The sequence below is a fragment of the Sminthopsis crassicaudata genome, chromosome 2 (assembly GCF_048593235.1).
Source record: "Sminthopsis crassicaudata isolate SCR6 chromosome 2, ASM4859323v1, whole genome shotgun sequence".
Taxonomy (NCBI): domain Eukaryota; kingdom Metazoa; phylum Chordata; class Mammalia; order Dasyuromorphia; family Dasyuridae; genus Sminthopsis; species Sminthopsis crassicaudata.
The window spans coordinates 474,445,779-474,463,077 of NC_133618.1; the positions used below are offsets into that span (position 1 = coordinate 474,445,779).

The 17,299-nt window shown below is 35.9% G+C and overlaps 1 protein-coding gene across 1 annotated transcript in view; it reads right to left on the reverse strand.

Moving 5' to 3' along the window:
- The window catches only part of GPATCH1 (G-patch domain containing 1), a 55,804-nt gene extending 38,731 nt beyond the window's left edge, over nucleotides 1-17,073 (reverse strand). Inside the window, exons 1-9 of the mRNA XM_074293231.1 lie at nucleotides 16,822-17,073; nucleotides 13,141-13,275; nucleotides 12,554-12,639; nucleotides 12,090-12,250; nucleotides 11,869-11,966; nucleotides 9,338-9,396; nucleotides 6,258-6,503; nucleotides 3,450-3,597; nucleotides 629-708 (exon numbers count right to left, since the gene is read on the reverse strand). Coding sequence (XP_074149332.1) covers nucleotides 629-708; nucleotides 3,450-3,597; nucleotides 6,258-6,503; nucleotides 9,338-9,396; nucleotides 11,869-11,966; nucleotides 12,090-12,250; nucleotides 12,554-12,639; nucleotides 13,141-13,275; nucleotides 16,822-16,894 — 1,086 coding nt within the window. The 5' untranslated portion in view covers nucleotides 16,895-17,073. The remainder of the gene's footprint in view (nucleotides 1-628; nucleotides 709-3,449; nucleotides 3,598-6,257; nucleotides 6,504-9,337; nucleotides 9,397-11,868; nucleotides 11,967-12,089; nucleotides 12,251-12,553; nucleotides 12,640-13,140; nucleotides 13,276-16,821) is intronic.
- Nucleotides 17,074-17,299: the final 226 nt, after the last annotated feature.

The window sequence follows — 17,299 nt, forward strand, 5'->3', positions numbered from 1 at the left end:
TTGGGCTCAAATCCTGTCTATGTGACCCTGGGGAAATAATTTAATCTCTCAATTCACTAGGCAACTCCTTAAGACTATAAATTAGTCACCTGGAGCTACTCATATTGATGAAATCATAGATCCTGTCCCCATCCCTTTTCTTTCAATAGCATGAAGCAATCAAATTAAGTAACATTTTAAAACTTGAGTTTCTATTACAAAGCAGCTTTTAATTATGAAGGCAAACAGTTGCTTTAATTATGAAGAATGTCTGTGGTTTACTAACTAATTGTAATACAGGATGTAATTTCACTAAATGATGATGCATTAATTTATTATAAAATTAAATTTGAACTTACTATTTTCTGATAATGTGAGATTTGAGGATCTTTCCAATGTTATTCCAACAATCTTCCCTAGAGTCTAAATCAAGGGTCAAAGAACTAAACTGTTTTAACATTTTTTCAAAAGTGTTATTATATTTAAAGTAAAAATACTATATTTTAAAATGTTAAAAATCATTCTTAGCTCACTCACCATTACAAAAATAGGCAGCCTTACAAAAAGAAACAGCAGCCCACCCCTGATCTACATTATAACAGTACAAATTTTAAAAGAGAAACTATTATAGAAAAATTTTTTTGCTTACTTTCTTAGAAGATAAAGGTTTAGATGCCAAGGAAAATCCATCCAAAATTTTGCCAACATAATGGATATCTTTTTCTGATTCTGAAAAGGAAATATTATTAATTTTAGAGATAAACCGTTTTACAATAGTATACCTTTCAAATTATGCATCATTTTAAAACAAGACAAAGATTTGTACAATAATGAAAGTTACAAAAGAAGTAGAGCATAAATTCATCTCCCACACCTTTGTTGACTCAGTGCCCGTGTGGCACACCCTACGCCACCCTAATTTAAATATACTATTCAGGAGATAGGTCTATGTTTCTACATAGATAAAAGGTCAACCAAAACAATGACATGTTAAAATATAAAATATTTAGTTTATAAAGTATTATATTCCTAAGTAAATAACCATCTAAAATATGCTCTAAGTAAATCTCTTCAATCAAGAGCAAAAGAGTTGATTTTTTTTTTGTAAAAACAAACTAATTATCACTTTGACAGTCAAGACTAAAAATAGGATAAATAAAACAAACTATAGTCACTACCTGAGTTTCCTAGCAACTAATCAAAGACAATGTAATTAAACCAAAAGCTCCTGAAAGCTAAGTATAAAAAGAATAAAAGGTACTTTACTTTCTCAAAGAAAATTCTAACAAAACAATAATGAAAAATTTAGTTATATTCTGATCAAAAGGCACTATAAACACTTCAAACATTTATAAGTGAATATAAACATAAATATTCACAGAATCATAGATTTAGAATTAAAAAGAGCTTAAAGGAATATTTAATCCAACTCCTCCATTGTCCATATGAAAAAAACTGAAGCCCAAAGATCACAAGGTCTACAGATAAATTTCAGAAGAAAAAATGGAATTTGTTAAAACTTAAAATAGCTGCTCCATAAAGTATTAGATTCCTAAGTAAATAAGCACCAAAAAATATACTGAGTAAAACATGCTATGACTAAATCTCTAAAATCAAGAAACAAGACTTGATTTAAAAAAAAAATCATTTTAATTAATCTTTGGTTTCCTTTGTCATTTATGTGCTTTGGTTTTACATAATTAAAAAACAATACTCTGAAAAGGGGCCATAGGCTTCCCTAGGCTGCCAATGGAATACATGAGTATTCCTGATATAAAGGAGTCCTGTTATAAAATATTCTTTCACAGCATCAGCCCTGAAGTCAAGAAGATCTGAGTTCAAAGAAGCAGAAGACATATATTAGAATTAAAGATTTCTAAGTTTCCTCCTAACTCTAAGAGTCTAAGATTCTATAATAGGCATGGCCTCTTAGGTTCTTGGGATTATCTGACTCCTGAAGATCAAAACAGAAAATTGGTAATAGGACTTTGGCCTCAAATACTCAGAAATGAAATTAGAAGATGTTAAGATCTTCTTAACAAGAATATAATTCCTAGGGGCAGTTAGTTGGTGTAGTGGATAGAACACCAGCCCTGAAATAAAGAGGACCTGAGTTCAAATCTGGCCTCAGACACTTAACACTTCCTAGCTATGCCACCCTGGACAAGTCACTTAACCCCAATTGCCTCAGCAAAAAAAAATATATATATATAGATAGATATAGATATAGATATAGGTATTTTCTTCTTTCTTACTGTTCCTTAGCCAATTACTCCTAATTAATTATTCTTTCTCACAAGTTCTGGATAAACCAACTAGAACTAAATTTTTTCCCTCTCCACAGAAACCATTTAAAAAACATGGAATAAAGATCTTGGGAGCACATGTTTAAAAAAAGAACTTTAAACATCTTCAAAATCAGTACTTTCTCCTGTTAGTAACTTATATTTACTTCCCATTTTCCTTGTCTAATTATGACAGATATTATTCAAGTATTTGATTCTAACTGATGACTTATGTGGTTCCAGATCTCCTGCATTCATTTATCTCAAGCCCTGACTCATCTCATATCTTTCTCCTATTCTGCCTTAGTTCTTCCATTCTCATACTAGTTCTTTTATTTCCAGTTCCTCATTCTTTTTAACACCTATAATCACAAAACTGACTTTTGATTTCCAAACTATATTTTTATTTATGACTAATAAAAGAATTAGGATTTTCCTTACTTGGATACTAAATATCTATACTAAAGTTGTTATCTCTTAACAATTACCTTTCCTGACCTGTATGTGCCAAAATGTTTGTGGCAGCCCTTTTTGTAGTGGCTAGAAACTGGAAAATGAATGGATGCACATCAATTGGAGAATGGTTGGGTAAATTGCGGTATATGAATGTTATAGAATATTATTGTTCTGTAAGAAATGACCAGCAGGATGAATACAGAGAGGCTTGGAGAAACTTGCATCAACTGTTGCTGAGTGAAATGAGCAGAACTAGGAGATCATTATACACTTCAACAACAATATTGTATGAGGATGTATTCTGATGAAAGTGGATATCTTCAACATAGAGAAGATCAAATCCAATTCCAATTGATCAATGATGGACAGAATCAGCTACACCCAGAGAAAGAACACTAGGAAATGAGTGCAAACTGTTTACATATTTAGTTTTTCTTCCCAGGTTATTTTTACCTTCTGAATTCAATTATTCTTTTGCAGCAAAAACAACAACAAAATTCGGTTCTGCACATATATATTGTATCTAGGATATACTATAACATATTTAATATGTATGGGAATGCCTGCTATCTAGGGGAGGGGGTAGAGGGAAAGAGGGGAAAATTCGGAACAGAAGGGAGTACAAGGGATAATAATGTTTTAAAAAATTACCTATGCATAGGTACTGTCAAAAATGTTATAATTATAAAATTAATTAAAAAAAACAAAAAACAAAAACAAAACAATTACCTTTCCTGCTTTTATACTGCTTGGGTGCTGTCCAACCATAGAGTCCATCCCCAGGTTCCTCATCCTTCAAAATGGTATCATATTTAGATAATGCTTCTGTTGCATAGATATCATCATCTTCTTCTTCCAAAGCGCCTACACCAAAAGCCTAGGAAGAAAAAAGATTAAAAGTTAAATGAATAGAAGTATGACACACACTTAAATTGAAAGATAAAATGTAACGTTAAATATTTACTACCCCTTCTTTTACCAGATAAGGGACTTCATTGAAGTCATTTTCTCCCTCTCTTCTCCTCCCTCTCCTATTGTCTCTTTCTTTCTCTCTCTCTCCCTTTCTTTCTGTTTCTCTCTCTCCCTCTCTCTCTCTCTCTCCTTCTCTCTCTCTTTCCCTAAACTTCCAACAAACTATGGATCAATTGTCAAAGGCAAAAGGAGGAACACAAGATACACAACCCACAGTTAGAACTTTCAACTCAGAGTCTGAAAGGTACTCCCTATTCAAGGTCAAAAAAGTGATTTTTACATGGAAGCTTAGGTAAAAGAGAGTTAAGATATGAAGAACTAAAAAGGCCTAGATCAGACATTTTTCCTATCCTTCACAAGGCCAGTCATGACTGTATGAAACAGAATCCCATGCTAACAGTGACCTTCTACACCATCAGATGATGGATTACAACCCTTAACCCGGGCACATCTAAAATTATGAAATAGTTCTGGAATTGTGAAGGATGCAACTGTTACTAACCTACCAGCACAAATGCACTATCATCACTTTGGTACTGCTATAGCCAAGACCTTGGATCACAGTGCAACTCAGTACACAAAACTTCCTTATGATACAAAGGAACATAGGTACAGAAACACACCTAGGAACCCTAAACTCCTGCAGCTGTACTGCCCTGCTGTAAAAAGTCTCATCATACTTTCTTCCCATGTCTTTTCAAGGATCATAAGCTCAGCAGCCCCAGCATAATGAGCCAGCTTAGAAGACAAGCCCTGCTCCAATTGATAAATAGCCAAAGGATATGAATAGATAATTCACAGATGAAGAAATTGAAACTATTTCTAGCCATATGAAAAGATGCTCCAAGTCATTATTAATCAGAGAAATGCAAATTAAGACAACTCTGAGATACCACTGTCAGATTAGCTATTTTTCAGGGAAAAATAATGCCCAATGTTGGAGGGGATGTGGGAAAACAGGAACACTGATACATTGTTGATGGAATTGTGAATACCTCCAGCCATTCTGGAGAGCAATTTGGAACTATGCTCAAAAAGTTATCAAACTGTGCATACCCTTTGACCCAGCAGTGTTACTGCTGGGCTTATATCCCAAAGAGATTTTTTAAAAGGGAAAGGGACCTGTATGTGCAAGAATGTTTGTGGCAACTCTCTTTGTGGTGGCCAGAAACTAGAAACTAAGTAGATGCCCATCAACTGGAGAATGGCTGTATGTGTATGGTATATGAATGTTATGGAATATTATTGCTCTGTAAGAAACAACCAGCAGGATGATTTCAGAAAGGCCTGGAGAGATTTAAATGAACTGATGCTGAGGAAAATGAGCAGGACCAGGAGATCATTATATATTTCAACAACAATAATATAGGATGATCAATTCTGATGGATGTGGCCATCTTCAACAATGAGATGATCCAAATCAATTCCAACGGAGCAGTAATGAACTGAACCAGCTATACCCAGCGAAAGAACTCTGGGAGATGACTATGAACCACTACATGGAATTACCAATCCCTCTATTTTTGTCCACCTGCATTTTGGATTTCCTTCACAGGCTAATTGTATACTATTTCAAAGTCAGATTCTTTTTGTACAGCAAAATAACTATTTGGACATGTATACATACATTTTATTTAACTTATACTTTGACATATTTAACATGTATTGGCCAACCTGCCATCTGGGCGGGGTGGGGGAGGGGGAAGGAGGGGAAAAATTAGAACAAAAGGTCTGGCAATTGTCAACGTTGTAAAATTACCCATGTATAATATATCTGGTAAATAAAAACTATTAAATTAAAAAAATAAAACAACAAGAAGAAGAAGAGTCTTGCTTCTCCTTGCCAGATATGGGTACCTGCTGGCTGCAAATAGTCCTAAAATGAAAGGAATCTGATGTCCTCTATTGGGTCATTGTTGCCTTGCTTTTTCCATCTCAGAACAACTATTCTGTGCCTTACTAATTGTTCTAATACCCAGATGAGAGAAAAGGTAAGTGCAAGAAAAATACTTATCTCACTAATAATTACATATTAAGGAGATCAGAGGAAAAGGTATAGAAGAGTACTATCTACTATCTAAAGACATAAAAAATATATGGAGTTGTTGAAAAACTTGTCAAAATCTCTGACTAGAGTTGAGAAGACTTGTGAGTGGCAATGACAGATTGCTTTTAAAGGAAATAACTTGACTCCCTCCTTTTAGTATGAGTATACCAGTACTTCTATTTTATTTTATTTTTTATTTTATAAATATGGTAGCTGAAGTAACCCTACATTGCGTCCAAATTTGTTTTGACTTTGACAACAGAGCTCTTCTTTTATCATGATCAAGTCTGTCTAAGGCATTTTACAAATGTCATTTATATGCGATATGTCAATAAACATTACAGTGAAAATAAGATCAATTCTTTTTTCAATTTTTTTTAAGGTAAAATTTCTCAACAAAAGTAAGTATAATGAAGCAGTTATTTCCAGTAAACATATATATATATATGTTAAGTACATTAAAGGGAAGTATATTCATTTGCAGTGACTCAATATTTATAAACTAATAAAGCTTTAACCTGTCCTGAAATTCCAAGTTTTCTTCCTTTATTTGGTCTAATGCTTCCAAGAAGATTGCTGGTCCCCTCAGCTACATCACTGAAAAGATTAAAGTGCTCCTCTGAAATTCCAAATAATGCTTTCTGTGGATCTAGACCTTTATATGCAAGTCCATGAACGTTGTCTTTAGGAGTAAAATCCACTGGAGTTATGTCTTTAGGTGCAAAGGTCACATTATCTGGCAGGTAGTCATCATCATAATCATCCTGCAAAAAATGTTTTAAGAAATAAGATGAATCAATACATAGTAAACTTGAGATTATTTATAGATAAAATAATTCTAAAAAATTATAAGTGTTTTACTAAATGACATTAAATCTAAGACAAATGATTAAATAATCATGCTTAAAATAGTAAACACTGAATACTATGGTGCAGAGTATAAAGAATATAAAACTATTATTATTATTATTACTATTATTGATAACCTAACTCACTCTATCTTATTAATGAAGATATCAATACACATATATCTCTTTAATATTTACAAAATATTTTCCTTAGAAACATTAAGTGGCTTGTCCAGGATTACACAAGTATTAGGTTATACAGACATCACCTCTCTGAGGACAAACAATAACCTTTGTGAGGAGGAAGCGCTGCTCCTCCAACTCTACAATTAGTAGAGTAATTGGCCCTCCTAGAGAGCCAATTGGAATGGATCAGCTGAACATTAGTTTCTTTTCTTTTCCTTTTTCTTTTCCTTCCCTTCCCTCCATCCACATAGGGTATCATACCCTTTCATTCAGGCATTCTTTCCAAAAGAATGTAAATTTTGATCAGCAAAACCTCAAAAGATATCTTGGTATTTACAGGCTAGAATCATGTCTTAAAACTCAAATCCCTCTGGCTCTCACTGATTGGCCAACAATAAACCTTAGACCAATCCCTTCTTGGGCACTGTTTGGGCCCAGATCCCAGATCACATAGTTAATTCAGTGGGAACCAGGATTTGAACCCAAGTTTCACAAAGACTCTAAAGCTAACATTACTTCTACTTGACTATGATGCCTCTAATATATGACAGACCTTGTTCTTAAGGATTTTATATTCTTAACTTAGTATACTAGATTGTAAATTAATTGCTTTTTGAGAATTTGAAATAACCATCTGAATGTTCAACATAATGGAATTTTGCTCTACTTAAAACTGCTTGAAATAATTGGATTCTTTAACTGAAAGTCTTTTTATATCCTTAGATATGTGGCTGTAATGGAATTGGCTGGTATCAGGCTAGAAGATCTTTCATATCCTTTAACCTTTTCCTTTTCACTAAAAATTCCAAGATTCTGGGATATGAAATACTCAAAGTTCTCAAATGCTAATAAGAAAGTGTTCTGGAACACAAATTATAGTCAACATTTAATAGCTCAAGAAAAGTTGCACATTAATCTGCCAAGGACTAAAAATGGATTAAAAGGATGTAAGAAGTGAAACTGATTAGCATTCTAAATGTCAGACAATCCAGGCATTTGAAATGTAAAGGAAAAGACAGATTTATAGGAAGAAACAAGAGAACTTGCTGACTGACTAGTTATGAAATGAGAGAGAGGAGCTGAAGATTACTCCAAGATTTCAAACTTGCCTAAACCTAACAGAAGAAACAGTCAACTCACGAATTGGCCAAGGGAAGAAAAGAGATGGCAAATTTTGATGTTGAATTTGAAGTCCCAGCAGAACTTAGGTTAAACTATCCAACTATTAGAAACACAAGACTAAAACGGTTTTTAATTTGTTCTATACTCTCTCACAATGCTATTCCCTTTTCCCTAGGACCTTCAATATAAATTACTTTTATCTTCAGCTCTGACCTCTGGCTTCACCCCTAGTCCTACATTTCCAAATGCCATACTAAGCTTTTTCATATGGATGCCCTGCTAGCATCTTAAATTCACCACATATACAAATAAGCTTATTATATTCTACCTACTCCCTCCTTCAAAACAGTTCCTCTTGTAACTTTCCTAAATTTCTAATGGCACAATTCTCTTAGTCACCTGAGCTTAAAATCTCAGTTATATTTATTTGCTTCTTTCTTTTCAAAGTCCCCTCCCTTTCCTATTTAATCACTAAAATATATGTGTTATTTCTTCTGGATTTTCCCAAATCAGCTATCAACCTAGATGAGATTCTCTTTACTTCATACAAGACAACTGCAAGAGCTTTCTAAATGGATTATTGTGATATTACCAGATTCCTTCCCCTCTTAAACGTTTGATGCAATATTGCTCAATTAATCTTCCCCTATCAAAATTTTAAATATAATATTATTCTGCTGAGGAAACCTTTAATGGCTCCCTCCCTATGGTATAAATTCCAAGTTAATAAGTCTGGTATTCAAAACTCTGTGACAAAGCCCTAATTAGCCTTTCTGGCTTGTTCTTCTCCCAAATATATATTGTTCATTTCTATCCCACATCTTTGTTTTGATTTTATTGTCTACAATCAAAGAGCTACCCCCAATTATACTACTTATTGAAATTCTTTGGACCCTTTAAGATCCAGTAAATGCCACATGTTTTATTATGCTTACCCCAAAGTTGTGTCTCCTTGCCCCCTGTACTCCAAAAGCATTTGGGCTATACCAGAATGAAGGCATTTATCATACACTGCCTTATAGGACTGATATTTCTATGTGTATGTTTTAACCTCCTTTGTTAAGCTATTAACTCCTTGATAACAAAGATTCTCTCTACAACTATGTAGCCCTCAAAGAATAGTGCCCAGCACAAAATAAGGACTTAAAAAGGTGTTGAAAAAACACATGAATGAACTTTAGCACAAGAACTCTGATCTCTATTTTGGTCATACAGCAATTATTTTTCTTTTTTTGCTGTTTCTCAACTGTAATCCAAAGAGCTAAGTTTGTTAGATAAAGTCACATTTAATTAATGTGTCACTTATACAATAATTCTTATAACCATTTTTTATAAATCATTGAAGATAAAATTTTTAAGTGGTTACTAAAAAAATGCTAAGTATCTCTTTTCTATTTTGAAAATTACAATGAGAACAGAATATTAATTAATCCATACAATACCTCTGATCCTTCAGAACCAGTAGGGGGTAAAGCGCAACCATATATTTTTACTCCAGGAACTACAAAAGACATATGAAAGTAGTTAGTCACATAACATTAAAAGAGACTAACAAAATTAACAGTAATCATTACTTAATAATTTAATAATCATTATTTAGTCCATTTTAAAAAGATTTCATCATTAATACTCTCTCTAAAAGGCACATGATAAATTCTGAATAGCTATACAAGAATTGAGTATACATTTCAAGGAGATTAAAAACAGAAAGATCCCATACACATCAAAAAATTAAAAGCAGCATTTTTGTGGTAACAAACAACTACAAATAAAATAGATGTCCCCTGACTGAATGGCAAACAAACTGTGGCACACCAAAGTACTAAACTGGGGCTTTGGAAAGAGTGACTATAAAGAATTCGTATTTTAAAAAATGAAGAAGCACAGTGAATACAACAACAGAATGTATAAGGAGGAAAAGGTCCATAGATTATATAACTTGCATAATGTGACTAGTGAGATTGCTGATGCCTCACTGCCTGTTGCTAGAACAAGAAGCAAAAATTCACATTATCTAAACTTTAGAGTTTACAAAGTGTTCCCTTTATAAAAGCCCTCTGAGACAGGCAGATAGGTAATAGAAAGATTATTACCATCCTTTTACAGATTAGGACTCTTAAACCCAGAAAGATTAAGTGATATATCCTGGGTCACAAAGCAAGTTAGTGTCATATGGGATTTGAAACAATCTCTCTCTTGATACTGCCACTCATTCACTCAACATTTACTAAGCACCATATGCAATGCTAAGCGCTAGTCACACAAAGACCAAAAAAAAAAAAAAAAGACTCAATCTCTCAAAGATCACCAAAATCAAAGAATTTAACACAAACACATAAGTAAAAAAGAAGGTAAGAAATAATAACAGTAAAGAATCCAGAAAAAGTTCTCTCTCCCCAAGATCCCAAGCCACATTAGAGTTTCTATAGTAGGAATAAAGGATGAATTCCTCCCTCAAGCATTTACTAAGCAGCTAATATGTCCCTCATACTTTTGCTAAGTACTATGGAGGAAGCAATGTTTAAGGAATGGTTTCAGCCCTTGAGAAATATTTATCCTAATTAGAGAAACCAAACTAACCCAAACGATTAGAAATTAGTAGAGCTCTTACTTCCCTTCACTGCAAGGGGGAGGAGAAAGGGAAAGGGACACAATTATGTATGAGGTTGATTTTTAAAATCTTTTAAAATTTCTTAAAAGGGAAGATTTACTAAGCAGAGGGAGAAGGAGGTAATACTTGGAAATCAATTTGATGTGAAATAAAGGGTAGCAATAAAGAAGAATTCAGTGAAACATGAATAAAATTATAAAGCAATGCAGAGTATAAAAAAAAAGTAGAGCCAATAGAACAATATTCAGGGGCAGCTAGGTAGCCCAGTAGACACAGTGCCAGTCCTAAAGTTGGGAGGACTTCAGTTCAAATCTGGCCTCTGACACTTACTAAATATATGATCCTGGAAAATCACTTAACCCTGACTGCCTAGAAAAACAAACAAAAAAAGAGCAATATTCACAATAACTATGACAATGTAAATGAAAACTATACTAAATGGCAGCCAATCTCAGGTCAAATACAATGGATAATATTTTCAAACCAAATTATTAAAATAAAAATACACATCCTTTATTCTATTAACAAATAGCATTTGCTATTTGTTACTACAAACTGCAACCACTCTTTTAGCCAGAGTTTATCTTACTAAGTTTAAGAAATATGCTTTGTACAAAGTTAGTGGGAGTAGGGGAGGAGTCTACTATGTCAAAACAAATTGTTATCAATTAAAAATCAGCATTAATAACTAAAAAAATTCTGAACAAAAGATAAAACCAGGTAGACAGAATGGTCAGAAAACACCTCACGAAGAGTAGGATTTGAGCTGAAGAATTTGACTAGGAAAAGGTGGTAAATTCTAGGTTAGAGACAGTATGAACTAAAGAACATAGATACAAACATAAACCATTTAAAAGAAATTAAGGAGGAGCAGGTAGGTGGCACAGTGGACAGAGTTATCAGCCCTTGAAGTCAGGAAGACCTAAGTTCTGGCCTCAGACACTTAACACTTCCTAAACTGTGTGACCCTGGCAAGTCACTTAATCCCAATTGCCTTAGCAAAAAATAAAATAAAATAAAATAACATCAGTGAGCAACAGACCCAAGTCTGGAAACATGAATTTCTAGTGAATTACTTCTACATGGTTTTATCTTCTTCCAATAAGATTTAGTGGATGTAGGACAGAAGGAGAGAAACACTGGAGATGATCCAGGACTGAGAACTGTTGTGTAACAGATACTTGGGAAATGGATGGTAACCTTTAAGGGTTAGTCTGTGACTATAATACAGTAGACTACAAAGGGTCAGGAGCTTAGCCTCATTTGTAATTTCCCCTGCACATTCTGAAGTGATTAAGTTTTTGAAGCATACTGGAGGCTTGAATGGCTTACTTTTGAAGGCTTAATATTAAACATACACACCAGATTTTTGCCTACGTGGTTTTCTCTTTACCCGAGGACCAATTCCTTGTCCTTCTCGCCAACCCATTTTTCGTAACAATTCAAAACCAATGGATAATCTAAAAGGAAATAAATATTACATAGTAACTTAAACATAAAAATTCTTTAGACAAAATGCAAAAAATCATAAAGGTAGAAATGCAATAAGAAGAAGTAAATATTAAATGAAAAATTCTACTCACTTTGCTGGTGCTATTAGGTCATCTAATATTGTTGCTCCAGGAATAGGTGCTGCAATAGCAGCCAACTGCCTGGCTTTTTCTCTAATTCTATCTTTGGTTTTAGAAGCAAAATCATCTGTGGTAACAATGGCCTTAGGTGCAATCCCAAATTCACTAAGATCCTTTTAAAAAAACAAAAAAAGTTTTAATACTGAACCACAAAACACACTTAAGCTCTAAAAAATAATGGAGTTTCAAGATGAAATTTAAGAACTAAAAATAGTTTGAGATGCAAAGACTCAAATATGCAGCAGTATGAACATATACACCTATAAAGCAGAGCCTCACAGATACCAACAGACATTATCTTATTTATCTTTAAACTTCTTGAAAAGAAAGAGTATATTATTTTGAACCATACAGAATCTAACACAGAGTATATATTTAAATAAGGCTACTTAGCAATTATAGTTTTGTAAACCTACCTCTTCATCCATAAAATCTTCTGGACCAAGAACAGCTTTATCTGCTCTGTTTTGTCTTGAAGATATAAAGGTAGAGGGTGTCCATCCTTGAAAAATAAAAGTTAAAAATTTTAACAAGAAATTATATAATTTAAGAGTCAAAAATAAATACTAGTAGTAAATAATTTACAATTATGCAGCACCTTGCAAAAAGTATATCTCATTACATTCCTATAAGGTAGATGTTGTAGCCATCATCAACCCCATTTTCTAGCCAGAGATATTAAGGCCCATAAGTTAAGGTCACAGAGCTATGTGACTTTCTTAAAGTCACAGTTATTAATGTTTAAGTTAGGAGTCAAACTCACACCTTCCACTCCTTTCTCTAAAATATCATGCCTCTTTAAATGAAGTCATTTCAGATAGGAACTATAAATAAAGGAAAAAAAGATTACCTCCGAAGATATGCTTACCATTCAAAGACATTTTTTAAACTGCTATGGAAGTAATAAAAACACTTAAAATAAAAGTTTAAAAACTACTAGACAGTATTGGCATGGCTGAATATGTAAGAACTTAAATTGTATCCACAAGGAGAAAGGTCTTACCCTCTTTTGAGCCAACAGTATTGAAGTATCCAGCAGAGAAACCTCCACTAAAGGCTCCATGAAATCGTTTGTATCTTCCTTTTTCATCTCTAACTGTCTGATCCTGAATGGGAAGTGGTTTCTTTGGTCTCTCACCTATTTAAGACACAAAGGTAAAAAGAAAAATGAAGGAGGAGAAAGAAAAATCATTCAAGGAAAATGTCTCTTCTCAAACAAAATAAGCCTAAATTTCTTCCAATTTCAGATGACAATTATATACCAATTTCAGATGATAAAGGTAACAAGTTATCTTTCCTAAAATTTTACCCCCCTTAAAATTCATTTTATCAAGGTTTTCCACTCTAGGAAATAGACAGGTATAGTATGTTTTAGAGAACAAACATATTCTACCAAGTTAAATGTCAATCAAAAAACCATTAAGTACCTAATATGTACCATGTCATGTGCTAAGCTCTGGGAAAATCTTTGTTTTATATTTTCCTCATCCTTTCTTTAGGGTATGACTAGGAAAATCTTGTAGGAAATGGGACTTTTCGGTCTTAACCACATTATTAAATTGAGAAGCAGATTTATAGTTCTACTTCCTCTCTGGCCTAGAAAAGTTTACATAACTTAATTGCTACAAAAGTTTAAAAATTAATTATTTTCCAAATACTTTGAAGCTTAAAAGTACTAAGAGAAGATAACTACTTTACCTCCGAACTTTAAAAATTTAGAGACAAGTTAGATAAATGTAGCTAGATGAAGGTCTCTTAAGTCATGATTTGTGTTTCAAACTAAACTTTGAAAAACACTTATTGAGAATTAATCTTAAACATAGAGACAATTGCTAAACTATCATAGGATTGTTACAGGGATAGGATGAAATACTAGCACTCATTAACCTTTCTTTTAAACTTTTTTGTTTTTTCACTTAAAATTTCACTTAAAAAGATGTAAAAAAGATGATGTTGTTTGCCCTCTTTGTAGTGGCCAGAAACTGGAAACTGAGGGGATGCCCATCAACTGGAGAATGGCTGAATAAATTGTGGCATATGAATATTATGGAATATTATTGTTCTGTAAGAAATGACCAGCAGGATGATTTCAGAAAGGCCTGGAGAGACTGACATGAACTGATGCTGAGTGAAATGAGCAGGACCAGGAGATCATTATATACTTCAACAACAATAAGATGATCCAAATCAGTTCCAAGAGAGCAGTAATGAACTGAACCAGCGAAAGAACTCTGGGAGACGACTATGAACCACTACATGGAATTCCTAGTCCCTCTATTTTTGTCTGCCTGCATGTTTGATTTCCTTCACAGGCTAATTGTACAATATTTTAAAGTTCTTTTTGTACAGCAAAACAACTGTTTGGACATGTATACATATATTGTATTTAACTTATACTTTGACATATTTAACATGTATTGGTCAACCTGCCATGGGGGGGGGAGGGGGAAGGAGGAGAAAAGTTGAAACAAAAGGTTTTGCAATTGTCAGTGCTGAAAAATTACCTATGCACATATCTTGTAAATAAAAAGCTATTGAAAAAAAAAATATGCTATTAAATGCTGTATTCAACGTGCCAAGAAATTTGGAAAACTTAACAATGGCCACTGGATTGGAAAAGATCAGTATATGTCCCAATTTTAAAGAAAGGCAGAGTCAAAGAATGTTTAAATCAGGGGTCCTCAAACTACGACCCATGGGCCAGATACGGCCTGCTGAGGACGTTGATGTGGCCCACTGGGTTATGGCAAAATCAGACCAGAAGTTCAACATAAACTCGAGTTAGCAACGTAGACTTCTGGCACTGGGCTGTCACATAATGGGAAGACAGGACTCACTGGGAAAGAACCTGATGTTGGGAAAAAATTGAAAGCAAAAGGAAAAAAAGGACAGCAGGGAATGAGATGGACAAATACCATGATGGAAACAAAAAGCATGAGCTTAGACAGACTTCAAAAGAGTGGAGAATGGAAGGGTCATGAAGAATGCTAAGTGACTGAACAATGGTGCTGCCGCTGCCTCTGTTGCTACTACTTTACTGTGACAATCTACTATATCCTTTCCCGTTTTGAAACGTGTGAGATGAGACTAAAGTCTCATTTTGGTAAACCAATGAGTAAGAAATTAAAATTATAAAATTTATTTTTATTCAAATGTACAATTCACTTACCTATCAGACTAGCTAATGTGACAAAAAAGTAAAATGTTAAATGCTGAAAGGGATGTGGAAAAACTGGGACACTAAGGCACTGCTGGTGAAGCTGTGGGAGGACCCAACCAATCTGGAGAACCATTGGAACTATGTCCAAAAAGTTATAAAATTGTGTATACCCCTTTATTCCAAAGAGCCTTTTTTTTTTTTTAAAGGAAAAGGATCTATTTGTACAAAACTATTTATAGCAGCTTTCTCTGGTGGTTAAGAACTAGAATTGAGGGGTGCGCCAATCAGGGAATGGCTGAATAAGCTGTGGCCCACGGTCGTCAGGCAGTGTCACTGTGCTATAAAGAATAACTTCTGAAAGCATGAGTTCAGACAAAGTGAAGTGAGCGGAGCCAGAGAAGCTTATCCGCAGGAACGACACTGTACAATGAAGAACTATCCGCAGGGATCCAGGGCAAGGATCCAGGACAATCCTGAAGGACTCATGATGAGGAACGCTGTCTCCAGAACTGCTGTCTGGCCGCAGACCCCAGCGGGCTGTTTTCCATTTTCCTTTGCTTAAGTTTTCTTGCACAAAATGACTAATATGGGAACGTTTTACATCACAAAGGGCTACACATGTACGAACTCTACAAATTGCTTACTGTTTCGAGAATGGGGGATGGGACACAGAGAGAGAATTTGGAACGCAAAACTTTTTAAAGATGTCAATAACACCTGTAATTGGGGGGAAGTGAAAACCAGTCATGCTGCATTAGGGATCCTCTGTGACCAGGAGTGCTCTACCAAAGGCGTGGTGAGGTTTTACTACGTTGACAGTGTTTGCTGCTCCTGCGGGAACGGTACTAGTAGTCCTGGGAGATAGTTGCAGTGCTTTTAGCAGTCTTTATAAATACTTGAGGACTGAACGTCTCACCCCCTTGCTGGGATGAGACCCTAAAATTCCTTTTATCTCGATATTCTGTATCTGTCTGCGGTCTCTAGGACTGCCGTTAACGATCTATCGGAGCGATCACTGAGTGGAGCGGAGGGAGGAGCAGATGACCGGAACTCGGCGTACTGCCCCACCGAGGGATCTCCACGCAAGTTTAAGTCTCTGAGGCTCTCGGGCCAGAGTGGCCGCGCACAAAGCCCCGGAGAGCGCTGGGCTGGCACGCCCAAAACCCACGCCACTTTCGCAACGCAACCGCACGAAAGCCCCAGAGCAGGCTCCCGACGCGGCCCCGTTCTGTTCCCGAACCCCGCCCGCCCGAAGGCGAGGGCCGGCCTGCCCCGGAGGCCCGAAGAACGAGCGAGGCCTTGCGGGTCACTTAGGTCCAGGCAGGGGAAGGCCGCAGCTCTCAGGGCACGACCTCCTACCCCCGCCGAGGACCCCCGGCTTCCGGAAGAGACCCCGCTTCCCCTCCCCTCCCGCCTCCGGGACTCCCCCTCTCCCTCTCTCAGGGTACGGAATCGTAAGAAGCCCATCCCCTGCTCCCTGCCCGCCTCGATCGACGACCCTGAGCCCCACCCCAGCGCGAGTACCTTCTTCCAGGGGTTCAAGGCCGGTCCCGTAGGTGACCAGATCGTCATCGCTGTCACTACCGCGGGCCGCCATCTTGCTCTCTTTCGACTCCGCCCTCCTCCTCCCACCTACCGTGGCCGCCGCGGTCCAAAACTCTCATTTTCTCTGCCGCTTTGTATTTCCGGCCGCTCCGCCCCGGAGCAGCTTCTCCTCGGGAGGAGATTCTAAGACCCGAGGGCCTGGCTCCTTGGAAGGCCGGCACTTCTGTGACTGGCAGGCAGGGGCGGTCCGGCCGGACCAAATCAGTTGCGGAGCCTAGACTTAGTGTTTTGGTCATTTTGAAGATCTTTGAGAAGCCAAAGTTGACCACGTGAATCGAACCCAAAAATCCCAAGGGATCAGACTAAGAGCCTGGAAACCTGAATTCCACTCTTGGCTCCTCCACTTGCCTAGCTTCGTGCCTTTGCAAACAGCCTTGTAAGCAATAAACATTTATTG